Here is a 15,943-nt window from a genome sequence, read left to right as displayed (position 1 = left end):
ATACGTATTAGATGGAATTGTGGTTCAAAGAATGTCAGAACTCATAACCTGCACCTCCTGACTTCCATAGTTGTAAGTTTTTAAAAATACCTGTGCAAATATGTTATTTGTTTGGGGTTCATTTTCTGTGAAAAGAAAATTAAAGAGAGTAATATATTTTTTCTTTAAGCTTCCTAAATATCAAATTTTGAATATTTACATGTCTCAGAGTTTACATAAGTATTCTTTCTAGACTTTCCATTATGACTTTCATTTGATAATTTGATAATTTGGAATGGAGAGTTGTAAATTTAGTAAGTTTTTTGTAATAAAGCTTTGCACCTTGTTCATTCTTCAGGATATACTTTTGTATATCCTTCTTGAAAAACCACTAGAATGAAGGAACTGACAGATGACTTAATTTTGTTCAGTTTCTTTTTACATAAATTAAAGTCAACTTCACCCATAGGTGACAGCAAACTCTTGGAAACTGAAAATGCAGTCAACTCAATGCAAGCAATTAAGCACACAACGGTGACAGCAAAAGTGCTTATGTGTAAATATGCAAAAAATCTGTAGCTAAACAAATCTCAGAAAACCTATGATATCTTTCTGAGAACTGAAAAAGAGCTATTTAATATGGGTAGGGATTGCATGAGGAGAAGACCTTCAGTTTGAGGACAGCTGAGGATTTCCCTGTAGCCTACACCTGAGCTTTGCTCTGGTAAGAAGTTGATCCCCTCCCCTAATGGACAGCTCTGCTTGGCATATATTATTGGAGAGAGCTGTAAGGTCTAATTGCTGCCCCTGATTGCCAGCCAGAAGAGCCATGCAATGTTATCAAATGCTCCCCACTTTTGTGGAATCAGAAGGGCCATATGTGTGCTCACATGTCAATGCACTGAAACGGGAAATCAAACATGAGCCAGTGGGTTATCACACACATTTTTGTGGACCTGGTGGGGGTTGTAATCTGTGCTCTGAACAAGTAGGTCATTAGGGCATAAAAACCTTGGTCTGATCTCTGTCATTTGTGACAATGAATACCTTATTCTTCAGTGCATTTCTAAGAAAAACAGGAGAATGAGACAGATAATTTTTTTACTCGTGAATTGGTAATTTATATATTTATTTTTCTAGTAATTTGGTAAGTTGTGTAGTTCTTTACCATTTCCATGGAAAATTTATAATCAAGGAGAAAAAACAAAGGCAAATAATTCCTTTTTTCTTTTCCTTTACAAACACGGAGGAGAGCCTTGAGATGTTCTCATCCTATTGTTTGTTATCAGCAAAATATTTCTTATGAAATTAGAGGCAATTGAAATATTTCTAGACCCTTTTATTTATTTCTCAACAATAATTTTAACTTGTGTTGGAATAATATTTAAACACATTGATAGTGAAAGCTGGTAATTAGATTCAGTCTTTTGTAGTGTGGTTTTCATTAATTACATGCTTACTTTAGCTGAGTTATTTTACACAATCTGTGATCTTCCAGACACAGAGGATTAAATAACTCCAGATGAGTTCCTGGAGAAATAAAGCACATTTTCAGGGCACAGTTGCTGAACAAGCCCCTGCTAAGAATGAGATGGATCACCTCCTGGAAACGCATGTTCTTTCCATGGGATGTGAAGGGAAGCCAACAGGATGAGGCTTTTTGATCCTTAAGTTAGGGACGATGAATTGCTTTCCTTCTTTGGTCACCTACTGGCAAATGTAAGAAACTGGTGCTGAAGTCCCTTCTCTACCTGGATATTAGAGATGAGACTTCCTAGCAGCATTTGCACATTCAAGGCTTTAGTTGGTTGTTTTTCTCATTTTATTTTATTTGGTTTTTGGTTTTGTTTGTGAGTTTGTTGGTTTTGGTTTTTTTTTTTTTTAATAGCAAAGTAATTAACCATCCTATAGTCAGAAAAAACCCTCAAGCAAGCCAAGAAAAAAATTGTGTACATGAGGTTTTATCCTTCCCCCCTCTCCTTTTTAATAGTAAGGAGATGCTTAGAGGAGTCTGTGGTCAATTCTTATGCTTTGTTGCAGATTGTTCACAGGACCCTTGCAGCCATGCTGGGTGCTTTGGCCGCGTTAGCCGCCTTAGCGATTGTTGGGGAGGTAAGTTATCAAATCAAAGTGCTCCCTTTGTGTCTGGCTGTGGTGTCAGGTGTCATTAATTTCCATGTTTGCCCAGTTCTAACTGAGCACATGGCAAAGCAGTGTTTTTAAAGAAAAAGAAATGGTAGGACAGAAACTGGGGTGGGAAAAGAGGTCAGATAATGTGTAGACAAGGGGAGAACAAAAACATCAGTTGATGCCTTTTGTTCTGATTTGCAGGAAGCTGGCTGCAACTATTTTCAGCTTAATCCAGCGTTAGTTTAACACTGTTATTTTCAGTAATGTTAGGCTACCAAGCGAACCTAAATGGAAATACACTGCTTTATACTACCCTAAATAATTACATCTTATGCCTGCATGTTCCAACCCTTTTATTTCTCCTGCTGCTTACTCTTCCTTGATACACAGTCAAACATCAGATTGATTTTCTCGGTTGTTCTGATAACCACATCATTACTATGTTCCCTTTAATACCCTCCAGTTTGTTCACAGGTGAAGTCGTATGCTTTTGTTCTTTTACCAAAAAGGGAACTGCAGTGTACCATGTAATTTGGTTATCTTTTATTTCTGTAATGTTAAATAAGGAACAACTAGACCAACCAATAGCCTGATAATGACCAACTTAGGATGCCAGCAGTACTTTGAATTAGTAATAGTAATAATAGTAGTAATGGCAATAATGAGTCCTTTTTATGTAGCTTGTAGGAACACTTATTAATTTCCATCACATTTATTTAAGTGGTTCATCAATTAAGTGGAGTTTATAAGTCATAGCTAATCACAAGTTAGGTGGCATTCACTTGTAATTGTATTTTTTGATTACAGAGGCCAAGTATGGTCAAAGTGGTGGAGTGGATTGACTATGAAACACTGGCATTATTGTTTGGAATGGTAACTAAAATGTATCTTTTGCTCTAAATATGCCAAAATAATCACTTTCAGTATAGAGATGTTTCCTTTTAGAATATTTTGTTAATTGTATTTCACTCAGATGACTTATGACAAACATTTGTGTCTTAAAGAATTTACCAAAAAGGATGAGGATCAGACCTCTGAAAGAGTCTTTTGAAATGTTGATCCTTTTCTATTTTTTTTTAATCTGTGAAATTGTATTGACAACATGCTAAAAACATCCTTGAGATTTATAAACAGAAAGACCTCTTTAAGGGCCAAGTATTATCACTCTCAATTTTCTTTTTAATTTTGTTTATTCAAAGCCTTCCTCAAACACACTCTGCTGGAAGAGTTGTTTCCTGTCTCACTGTTTTTTTCTGATGCTACAAAAAAACAAGCCAGAAATTGAGAAGCAATATCTGATGAGATTTTAATCATATATTATTTTAATCACTTTGTCCAGAGCTATTTGTGGTAAAAAGCATTGTCCAAGTGCTATTAGACTCTAATAAAAAATATACAATATACAGAGACAAAATTACAATTATCTGGTTCCATTCTGAGCTTTTTTCTTCCTTGACACTGGTCCTTTCTCCTTGCATTCCCTACAGAATAAGGAAGAAAAAAAAATGTTTAGAGCAAAGACAGGAGACAGGAGAAAAGAAGGACAGGAGACCTCCAGACCTCCCAGATGTGGGAAAATGCAAGCATTTCTTGAAGCCATTATCTTCTGTGCTCTGTAGAGTATTACTGCAGAAAGCAAACATACTTATTGGTTCTTCTTGATTAATGATATAAAGGAGATACATTGAGCACTTAATGTATGATGCCCACTTTGTCACTACAAATAAAATTCAATCAGACTCATATAACATTTACAGACTGCTTATGTTGAGAAGTATATTTCACCATATGATGCATTAACTAGAGATATCTGGCAGCTGTAGTGAATATTCTAATATAAGGGTGATTAGATTCTCAAAGCTGTGTCAGATAAGAAGTCCATTTGTCAGTATCAAAAACTGCTTTGCTTTAGTTTTGAGTAATAATTCAATTACTTTTATATATCAGTTCCAAATGATTATATTTTTCCTCATCTTTTGGCAGATGGTTTTGGTGGCCATATTTTCAGAAACTGGATTCTTTGACTACTGTGCAGTAAAGGTAGGTTTATTTGGTACTTAGAAGTATTTCTAGATTTGTTAAGTTAGTATTTATTCAAATCTGTCACACCAAGCATGATCTTTAAAGAACCCTTCTAAGGTCAGTGTATACTTATCATATTAGAAATGACAGTGGTCATGTTGTAATACTGGAAAAATCCTTTGTGGATGAAAGGAAACCCTTAATGTAATTCTGTTTCTACAGGAGAATGTTAAAGGTCCCCAGTAGGGTACACAAGCATTTGGACAGTATTAAGCTGGATATTTCACTGATTTCCCCAGGATTGCAGTTCTGCTGTAGCTGAACTCTCTATTTATGCCTGGCAGTGAGGCAGGGAACTATCATTAACTTTATGACCACATATGAAAAGTGGCCACAGATCTTTGCACAGTAGCAGAACAAAAGTTTACATGAGAAGTGTAATTCATAGAATCACAACCATAGAATTAGAGAATGGTTTACGTTGGAAGAAACCTTAATAATCTTGTTCCAATCCCCCTGCCATGGGCAAGGACACCTTCCACTAGAGCAGGTTTCTTAAAACCCCATCCAGCCTGGACTTGAACACTTCCTGGGATGGGGCACACAAAACTTCTCTGGGTAACCACTGTTGTATTCTCACCACTCTCACTGTAAAGTATTTCTAACTAACATCTAATCTAAACCTACTCTCTCAGTTTAAAGCCAGTCCCTCTTGTCCTATCACTACATACCCTTGCCCAAAGTCTGCCCCACTAGCTGTCTTATTGTCCCTCTTTAGGTGCTGAGAGGCACTGTAAGGTGACCCTGGAGCCTTCTCTTCACCAGGCTGAATAACTCAGATCTCTTCCAGCCTGTTCTTGTAGGAGAGGTGCTCCAGTGTTTTGATCATGTTTGTGGCCCTCCTCTGGACTCACTCCAGCAGTTTCTCTGAGGATGGGGAATGTGTCCCAGGTGTGGAAAGGAAGGGAGGTCTAAGTCCACATGGGCACGCAGGCAGAAGATGGAGGCTCAGCCCCTCTCCTGCCACAGACCCCCTTTATGACTGGCAGCAGAGCATGGTGTTTTGTTTTGTTGCTTTGTTTCCTGATGGGATTGTTTGCCCACTTCCATGAATTATTTTCTTGCCAAATTATTTAGGATTGGGGAGGGTGCTGTTGGAGTAATAGTAAAGGAATAGTAAATGCTCTGAGCTCATTGTTGCTCGACTTTGATCAAGTTGCTTTATCTATAATTTTTTGAAGTCTAAGCTGGAGTGATGTAGTTCATTAATTTTGCTTCTGTTTGTTTTTCCTAGGCTTATCGGTTCTCTCGAGGCAAGGTGTGGGCCATGATTACCCTTCTGTGCCTTATTGCTGCAATTCTTTCTGCATTTTTGGACAATGTTACCACTATGCTGCTGTTTACTCCAGTAACCATAAGGTATTTTATTGTTATGGATTTGGACTTGGTCTTTTATAGTCAGCAATCAGTAGTAGACAAGTCTGCAAAATACTTGTTTGGAGGTTTTCTTAATCGTTTCAATGGAAATTAGAACTTCAAATATTCTTATTGTAGTAGAATAAAAAGCTAGCACTTTCAGAGGGATGGTTTGCCTTTTGCCTTTGCATTAATATTGAGCACATATCTGAAACCTGTGAACGCTGCCTTGGCAGCTAACTGTTCAAGGTTGTCTTCATATCTCAAAGGCAATAGCATATTGCACCAAATGCTCCCTAGTAGATGAATTTTTTTTCTGTAAATCAGGCAAAATTATTAAATTAAATCTGCTTTATTCTTTGCTGGCTGATATTTATATACAGTTTTAGATAGTAATTTATGTTTTTGTGAAGTTGTTATACATTCTAATATTAGTGACAAATAAATTTTTAAAAAGTCTATATTTCATCTAACAGCTTTTTCTTGAATCTGAGAATCTGAATTTTATTCCTGTTGGTGATCATGTCATTGGGATGGCTACTGGTTAATTACACAGTTTCAGATTAGATGTTTGGAACTTTGAGCAGCAACCATGAATTTAATTACTTCAGATTTCTGTGAATTAATAACATGCTGTATGCAACTACATTTAATCAGTGTGGGATTATAAATAACTGTTTAACCTGAATTTAACCTGTGTCTGGTCAGGCAAATCTGTTTAATCCAGTTCAGTTTTGGAAAGATCTAGTGTATTTTAGAAATGATCCTGAGAGATGTAATGCTTGCAGTCATTATCACATTAAAGTACACAAAATTCTATTAAGATATGGCCCCTCTTTAAAATGCAGTGTAAAGCAGTAAAAACCAATTTTGCAAGTGAAATTTATTCTAGACTGGAAACAGCTGGTGAATGAAAGCTCATTTGTCTTCTGTCCGATTACATTTTAAAGAGACTGCTTTGCCGTACCCTAATCAATAATTGCATTTCTAGCAACAAGCAGCACTGGAGCTTTTAAACACCAAGTTTTCTTCAGCTGTGTTACAGAATATTTTGGATAAATATAATTTGGGAATGGATTGAAATCCAGAAGTCAATGTAGCATAAAAAGCTTTTCACAGTCAGAGCTACGGTAACATTTATTCTGTTTTCAAAGAATTCTAGAATAGCCCAGGTTGAAGGGACCTCAAAAGGCCATCTGTTCCAACCTTTGAGGGGAAAGGAAGCCTAGATGAGATTATCTGGCACTCTCTTCAATTACAACGTGAAAACTTCCGGTGATGGGGACTACCCATCATTGGGGAGGTTGTTTCCAGTGGTTAACTGTTTTCACCATAAATTGTTTTTCTTATGTTGACGTGAAATCTCTCCCTTGTTGCCTCTTGTCTTCTCCATGTGGATCTTTGTGAAGGGAGAACCTCTGCCTTTGTAGCCACCTTTAAGTAATGGACTTTTGTACTAAACATATTCAAAGTCCTTTTGTTTTATACTAAATGAGCCTGTCACAATGAAGAAGGAGAAACTCAGTATGTGGGAAACATTTGTATTTGAATCACTATCAAAACTAAAATAAAATTTTATCTCACCTCCTAAAACCAAATAATTGCCTGCTTCAAAAAGCTTCATGCTGGGGGTCATTTTCGTTTTTATCTTACTGCCATTGTCTACAGCTTCACTGTGTTGCACTGTGCAGTTTCCATTGCCATGGAGATAAGGCTTGCAGAAAATCGTACTGACTCTGTGAACATTAGGGTTTATATTTCCTATGATAAGGCCTAAAACATGATACTTGTTTCACTCTGCATTTTGAAGTAACCTGCTAAAAAACGTAATAACTACCTCCTTGTACCTGTTGCTTATTTTCAAGATATTTTGTTATTGGGAAGTGGAACAGGCTAATGTTTTTACACATGAGGAATTATATAACCAGGATAAGTAAACTGAGGAACTGTGATCCTGCCGTCTAGATAAGATGTTCCGATGGTTTTATACTTTGGGCTTAGCCTTTTCTTATTTTAGAGTTCTTTTCGTAAAATACCACAAGGCCCATCAAAAAGAGTCACTAAAGAAAAGTTTAGTTTATATTTTGAAATACTGGGAAATCAAGGAGCAATGGAATCAAAATTGCACGTACTATTATAGCCTTGTACCACAATTGATACATTCTGACCAGTTGTACTACAAAGTACCCTTTAACTGAATGATTTCATGCTGCTGAGGAAATAGTGTATTTTTGCACAGTTATTATTTTCCAGAGTTTTTATGTGCTGATATATATGCCATCTGACAGTGTTTTCCCCAAGTTTTAAATTGACACTCTTAGTGATAGTGTAAGTGATTCAGGTTAAGCTTTTTTGCAATATTCTTTTCTCTTTGAAATGTCAGTTTTACTAACACAAACTTAGGCTAAACAGTGAAGTTGAACCCTTCTTTCAGGGAAATATGTGAGAGCATTGCAGTGAGAAAGCATTCTTCCTGCACACTCTTTCCCCCATCTACTATGAGATATAGGGGACAATAATTTAAATTGGCCTCCATCTTTATATACTGGAGCAACCTTTTGATAAGTTGTGAGGAGGAAAGCAGTTGTTTCTTACTCCAAAGTGCTTAGGTGTGACTTTAACTTTCAGCTTTTATTACCAGAGCCCGAGTTTAAAGTCAAACATGTACTTCAGGACAGAGCGGATTACGTGGGTGTGTGCGTAAATGTAATTTGTGAGTTGGAATAATCTGTGTGAAGATTACTCTGTATAAGTGGGCTCTGAGTTCAAATGGATCATGAGGTTACTTAGTCAACCCCAGTGTTTGTCAGAGCACTTTAACGTGCTTCTTATTAAAGGAGCAATTTACTTTTCCTTATCAAAGCAGCGTCCTACAAAAGAAGTGTTAAATATATTTGAACTGAAATATTTTGAGAAATTTTTAACCACAAGGGATGTGTATTTTCTTCTCTTGTTTCATTCCAAATAGAAATACTCATGATCAAGCTTTAGAGAAGGAGGAAAACAGGAACAGAATAAACAGAATGAACCTAGCCTGAAAGCTGAAGTCTCTAATAGATGATTCATGGCTAATAGGCAGCCTGCACAATCCTCTACCACTGCTTCCCATAAGAAAGTTAATCACTGTGGCTGAGTGCAGAGCCTGTGGTTGACCAGAATAGCTTTCCACAGATCAGTGCAGCTTAAGGTCCATGGTTTCAGAAGCTGTATCACACTGAAAATCTGAAATGCTATTTTTTGTGTAGTCCAATTCTTGTAATAACGGAGTACTTTTAATTAAATGCCTTTAAAAATGCATCAGTTTTGTAGGCATTAATAACTGCATTTTAAATGTAAAGAAAACCTATAAATTTTTGTTTACATTGTTATAATTACTCTAGCACAATAAATGCTTTAACATAGCATTTATTGACACATTATGTTTTAAACCCTACCATTTGTCTGTGAAATGACTGCATTTTGTAATTGTTGTGCATTTTAATATTTAAGGTACTTTATGCATGGGATAAGAAGTTAATTTCATTATCTTTACACTGCAGGCTCTGTGAAGTACTTAATCTTGATCCTAGGCACGTCCTGATTGCGGAAGTAATCTTCACAAATATTGGGGGGGCTGCCACTGCTGTTGGGGATCCTCCAAATGTGATTATTGTTTCAAAGCAGGAGCTGAGGAAGAGGGTATGTACTGCAGTTGTTTGGCTACTAAAATTAAGTAGTGGTGTTGACTTATGTAATGTTGATCCTTCTCTTCCCCCAGACAGCCATGTAAACAGAACATAATAGACTATTTTTGCCATGCTACTTCTTTTTTATTAGGATGATCAGACAGAAGAGAGTGATCTTTTGGGGACAAAATAGTGATGAAGAATAGACATTTTGATCTAGACTGAGAATACCAGTTTCCTTTGTTTTGTTGTTGGTGAGGATTTCCTTATCAATGGCAAAGTGAGGAAAGAAGCAGAACAATGGAGGGCTGCAGACAGGGCAACAAGTTGCAAAAAACCAAAAACGTGCAAATGAAGATGTTAATCCATCCATTTTTTCAGTATAGGTTTTCTCCCAGAGGTTAAATATTCATTCAATTCAACATTTTACAGAGAGGTTTCTTTGCCCCTGTAGAGCCATGACACACGTGAGGCACTTTATCCTTCAAGCACAGCCCAAGGGGATGTGGGGTGTGAGAGGAGGGTGGGTGCTTCTCCCATGCAGCACAGGCTGCAGCTGGCTCCCTCCTCCTGACAATGTTTTGCTATCTCCAAGCTGCAGAGACAGATTTTAGCTTCCAACTCTTGGCTGTCCTATTGTTTGCTGGGTGCCTGGTGCCAAAGGGAAAGCTATGGTGGCTGGTGCTGGGTGGAACTTCAGGATGTGAACCAGCAAGCAGGAGCATCCCAGTCCCACCATTTCTTCCCACTCACATGGATCTCTGCTCTGTGGAGTGGCTGTGGCACTGCTGGCAAGTGTTTGAGCCCTCAGCATCAGCACGGAGCTGAGTTTGCTGAGTTTTCTGTGCTTTCAGCTATCCCTGCTACCCCTGAACATGAGGACATCAAGTCTTCCTTCTGCCTCTGGCACTGTCTCCCATCCCCTTTCCCTGGTGTGCTGTGGGGCAGCAGGGAGGCAGTCTGGTCAGGATGCAAGGGGCAGCCCCCCCTCCTGGCATGGGGCAGATCTGCCCTTCTCCTCACCAACAAGCAGCACCATGGAAGGGGCAGTAATGTAATGGGCACATCTATAAGGACACCAGGGATGAGCTTTTCTGTTTTGGCCAGAACCCCCACCCAGAGAAATAATTCTAGAGAAATTTAGTGTTCATTGAGTTAGTGTAAAAACAACTGTGCAAGTGGATGAGGGAATTATAGTATGAAATCCTAAATTGGTTTTGGTTTTTTTTTTCATTTGGCGTCCCTTATGTTTCTATTGCTCTGTGAAAGAGTGATCTCTTCTAATTAACTGAATGCACTCACATTAATTAAGTACTGTCCATGCTGGGAAAGGTCTATGAAAGTTTGTAGTACTTAATAAACTGTTTACCATCAAAATATTTGAAATGTACTGCAGTTAGCTAGTTTGGATGGCGACTTTGAAGACTGTAGTATTGATTGTTAGCTGAAAACTTGATAGCTAGGTTTTAAATTTTAGATATGAAATCTGTGCACCTATTTAAAACTTCTGATCAAAAAAGAGAAGAATTAGCACTTGCCATGCAGGTCATTTTCCTAAATACTCAGAAACTCATCATTTCTGTAGAACCTTTAGAAGTGGCTATAAACATAGGAGGTAATTAAGCAATCGCAATTGAAAGGAAACCATGTTACATTTTTCTTGTTTGAGCTATTGATATTTTTAGGAGGACTCAGATGTATAAATACCCTAGCAAATATGACATTACAGCAAATTCTGTATCTGAAACAAGCACAAAAATCTTTCCAGATGTTTTCAGTCTGGATTATTTCCAGATCTTCTGCTGCATCACAGAAATAACAACGTAGTGAAATAGATTAGGTTCAACACAGGGCCATAGAATTCACGCTGCTTCTTTTCTATATTCTCAGTTGTTATAGCTATGTGTATAAATAAAGGACGGTCAAAGACCTATCCTTGTTCCTGAGGCAGAGTGTCGTGAACTGGGGTATGTCCTCACTGCTCAGGGATCAACCTTTCTAAAGGAGATTTGCCTGGGAGAGTGCTGGCCAGGGTCAGCCAAGAGAGGTCAGAGGGGGAGCTGGACCATCTGGCCTCTTACAGTCTGAGCTGTTGAACTAATAGCTGCATTCCTAATTTCGTCCACCTGCTCCAGCATGCTCTCTTTTGATCAGAAGGAGAAATATACACATTGCACTCTTGTTTCTGAAACTACTTCTAGTAAAGGGTGCTCTGCAGAAGGGTTATATGAGCTAGCACAGTTTTGTGTCTAAAATGCATGGGGAGCCTACCACATTAGTACCAAGTAAAATTTATTTTATTACTTTTTTTTTAACTGTTTCGGACGTAAAAGTTCTTGAATGCATTAATGACATCTTAGAAACACTCCTTCATGCAGTATATTTTACAGTTTCTATTATGGTGTTTTCTACAGAATATATTTGTTTTCTACCTCTTTTTAGCATTATGGTCATGTTTTTGGACATTCTAGGAGTTCTAGAAATTTTTTCCACTTGATATTTTTTGTTGAAATTTTTATTTTCATTCTCCTGTACTTCCTTCTCAGTGTTGTTTTTGCACAGTAAGTACAGGAGCACTTGGACAACTGCCCCTGCAGGAAGTTGAATAGTGAACTGTCCTATGTAGATGATTTGGTTTTCTACTTTATTTAGGTGCTATCAGGAGGAGAATTTTACCAATATTCCTGAACTTTTACTGCTTTAAATCAACCTCTAAAAGCATTCAAGTAAAAGATGATGTAAATTTACACTTTTGTAGGAATCCTTGGCTTTTATATCAATATGAAATGGAATGCAGCCTTGTTACTTTGGCTGCTGTTATCGGGTTACAGTGTCAGAAATGCTTTACTTTCTGCTTACTGTGGTGCTGGAGAGACTTTTCTCCCTAGCTTCTGGAGAAAACTAACATCATATTAAAAATATTTTATTTAAACCATGTTTGAATAAATAAGATTTTTGTAGCATTTTGCTCATTAAAATGTAGCAATAAGTCTCTTTCCTTGTCTTGAGATGCAAATGAATGTCAAAAGGATATTTTCTTTGTAGCTGTTGTTAATTTATAATCCTGACATCTTCCCTACCATCATGACTGGAATCAGTGAAATATTTGCATAATAGGAAAGGAAGATTTGTTGTGTTCTTGGTTGCTCTTAGTTGGAGTCAGAAGAATTTTCACGAAACGGCATTTATGTTTTGATTTTAGGATAAGAGCAAATGGAAACCTCGTTTAGTGAATAGAAAACATTAAAAAATGTTTTATTATCTTCAGAGTGCTGCTACAGAATGGCCACTGTTAACAAAATTATATTTTTATTTTGAAGAGATATGGGCTTCAGACTTTGAGAACTCCATGTTTATACGTACAATAGAGCATCAACCAGCTGGATATGATCCTTGCTCTCAGAAGGGTTGGACAGCAAATCTTCTGTATTTGGGAACTTCACAAACTTCTACAAACACAACTTTGAGATCAGAAGTTGCTGTGCTCTAAGCACAGGGTGTGATTCCCATTTCTTTAAAGAACAGATGGCAAATAGGTCTCCAGAGCAAAATGAGGCTGTGAACATAGTGATAGTGAACATGTGCACTGGTGTGTCCAAGCTAAATCTCCATCATGATAAGAGCAAAGGCAGTTTTAGCATATGCTAGCCACTGGGTTATATCCGTTTATTTACTGTTTTTGTTAGCACATGATAAAGTTTGTGCTGTTAATCTGATGTCTGATGAGGATTTGGGGGTTTCAGCATACCACTCATAATTATTCCTACCATTTACAGGAATTTCCTGGGAAATTGACACACATCAGGTTTTCCTGTGCTGCCTTTTAGAGACTTTCAGCCTTCATGATGGAATTTAGCATGATGTGATATTAGTTGGTTATATTTTATGAGAAATTGTGGTACCAAAAAATTTGTGAAAGAAAGTCGGGACTTCTGAAAAAGAAAGAAGAGAAAATCCTGTACGTGAAGCTTTAAAGATATTTCAAGCACTGGTAAAATGGATTCCCATAGTTTAGTAGGCTATTTTTGTTGAGTTTGCTGGATACAAGCTTGTTAAAACCTTTAATCAATTTATAGAATTCTACCCCTTCTCTTGATGTTTGATTGATTCCTTTTCTCAAGAGAAAATTACGCTTAGGTAAAATGCATGAAATAAAATGTATGGGCTTATATCTGATTTCAGAATTTTTGCCACCTATGCATGTAGTAATCATTAAACAACATAATGTAACACAAAAAGGTGGTTCATCAGTGTCTCAAATAAACATTATCTTCATGTAACTGGGTTAGACCATCAGTGATTTCTGGCTCAGTGACATCATGAGCAGCTCCCATGAGAGACAGTGCAGATCTCAGTCACTCAGCTAGAAGGGATGCTTAAGCCAGTGTAGAAATAATAATACTTTTGCTCTTCTTCATTTTATTAGTTTTAAAATATTAAGTAAAAGGCATTCTGTCTAGAAACATAGTACTTGCTGCTCCCCAAATTGCTGCACACAGCTATAATTCTTGCTTTCTCATTGCTCTAAATAGGCAGATTTCCTGTGGAAAGGTCTGACTTACTAGAATTTAATTTCACATCTCCAGAAGCAATGAAAAATATTAAAGATGATAGAAAGCTAGAATTTTATGAAAACAATATGATACTTCCTCTTAATATGAAATTGATATATTTGACTTTGCATTTTAAACTATAAACCAAGGAAAGATGCCCACTCTGTTTCAGCTCTGAATCTGTAGGCAGTGGAACCTTTAGGCTGTTGTCTTGCTAAAACAAAATCTTTAGATTTTCTCTTGACTGTGGAACAGGAGGAATTTGACACAATCATCATAGCCTCAAGTAAGGGACATTTGAAGCGTGTTTTGTATTTATCTCATGGATTGAAATCTCCTGGAAGAAAAATGTTTCTTGCTTATTGTGCATGTCAATTCTATTCCAGTCTATTGTGCAGGAAAAGAAAATCTTTGTGAAAATGACTTTTTGTTGTATGCAGGAGACATGGGGAGCACTTTAATGCTTTTTTACAATGCTGAATCCTGGCCCCAGCAGCACAGAAGACTCAGGAGGTATAAAATGTGCTATCCACAGCCACAGAGGGTACGAGTGTAGGCTCCGTGGAGATGTTGTGCGTCCTTTCTGGGGTGTGGGAAAAGGAACAGGGACAATTGGTGAAGCAACTGTGCCATGACCTTGGTATCCTCTGCTGCATCTATGGTATCTGTGGTACATTGAAAACTCTTCAGTCTCTTAAAGTTCTCCAAGAGGCTGCCAGCTGGCTACCAGCTATCTGACAATGCTGGTGTGAAATCAGCCTTCTTTCTCCCTGAAAACACATTCCCTGTGCTGCAGAGGCTGGTGCTAAGCACCCTGCCCAAAGCATCAGGCAGGGCAGCTCTCTGTATTTCCATGTATTTCAGCCTTTCTGATATCAGCCACAAAAAGTAGCGCACTTGGCCGTCCTCTGCCTCCTCGTGGCTGCAGGGCATCAGCTGTCCAAGGCTAGTGATCATCAGGATTCATTTTCATTCTCTGTCTCTGGATCAATGCAAGGAGGTAATGGGGAGGAAAGCCAGGAGCAAGGGATGGGAAGAGAACTGACTCCAGTCTCACATTATCACAGACAATCCTGTCATGCAAGGATTTTTTGGTGCCTATTTTCTGTCCCGAAATAGACACACTCGGTGTTAGAAAACAATTTGTTTCAGCTGAAGTGGAAAGCTGTTCTGCAGTAGGAGCAAAGCAGCAGGTTTTCTTTTTCACCAGGGATCTCAGAGATATGAAAGATCAATGGGCTGATATTATGAACTTTAAAAAAATCCTGAATCTCAGCCAAGCTACTCCCTCTGAAAAGTTTGGATAAGCTCTTGGATAGGATGCCAAAAAAATCTAGTACAATTTTTTTTTTCTGCTTGTGATGGTGTCTGCAAATCACTTTCAAGGCTTATCTACGTCAGCTCTTATGTCATGAAGCTGTGTTAATCCTGATTTTTTTTCCAGGGTATTGTGATCTCTATCTCATTTCAATTCCTTTCAACTATGAGTCAGACCTGAGACCTCCTTTTTACCCTCAGCATTTTAGTTTGCCTTCTAGGTTGAGGTGATTTTCTTCATCGAGAAATTAATTTTGTGGGTTTCAAGTAACGTATTTCTTGTGCTGTATTTTTTGAGAAATCTCTGCATTGTGGCATTTCAGGGACCAGACACAATTCTTTTTCCTTTGAAATAGGTGTGATAATAAAAAAGTAAAGGCAAGTGACTTTTTGTATTTGTGTTTACTTTCAATAAGCTACTTCCTTAAAGTCAAGATCCTTTAATATGTGACGAAGGCATCACATATTTAAACTTGAGGGTTACCAAGAATTCATTGGGTTTCTATTTATCTTTTTTTTTTTTTTCTTTACTTCTTACATTACATTTACTTGCATTGCATTTATTTACTTCTTAGATGCATTTATTCTTTAATTGTGTATTTCTACAGAGAATTTCTACCATCATAATTGGCCTGGTAGCTGGCCAGCCTAAGAAAAGTTTCATCTCTACTGCTTTTTTTGTAAGACTAGTCTGAGTGCAAAAGTAATTTTCGTCATTCTGGTAATTCTGTATTAAGTATAATCTGACCACTCCTAACTACTTTGTTGCTCTTCAACCACCTGTTTTCCAGTAATTTTTCTTTCAGCAGACAGTTCTTTTTTCCAGTTAGGTTTAGACATTTCTATTTTGGCTGGTGTAAC

The 15,943-nt window shown here is 37.5% G+C and overlaps 1 protein-coding gene across 1 annotated transcript in view; it reads left to right on the top strand.

Moving 5' to 3' along the window:
- Positions 1-15,943, top strand: part of OCA2 (OCA2 melanosomal transmembrane protein) — a 184,095-nt gene that overhangs the window by 72,723 nt on the left and 95,429 nt on the right. The window contains exons 10-14 of the mRNA XM_064408163.1: positions 2,020-2,091; positions 2,917-2,982; positions 4,093-4,149; positions 5,426-5,550; positions 9,087-9,225. Coding sequence (XP_064264233.1) covers positions 2,020-2,091; positions 2,917-2,982; positions 4,093-4,149; positions 5,426-5,550; positions 9,087-9,225 — 459 coding nt within the window. The remainder of the gene's footprint in view (positions 1-2,019; positions 2,092-2,916; positions 2,983-4,092; positions 4,150-5,425; positions 5,551-9,086; positions 9,226-15,943) is intronic.

Source organism: Passer domesticus, chromosome 2, assembly GCF_036417665.1.
Source record: "Passer domesticus isolate bPasDom1 chromosome 2, bPasDom1.hap1, whole genome shotgun sequence".
In the NCBI taxonomy this organism is placed as follows: Eukaryota; Metazoa; Chordata; class Aves; order Passeriformes; family Passeridae; genus Passer; species Passer domesticus.
This window is presented reverse-complemented; position numbering and strand designations above follow the sequence as displayed.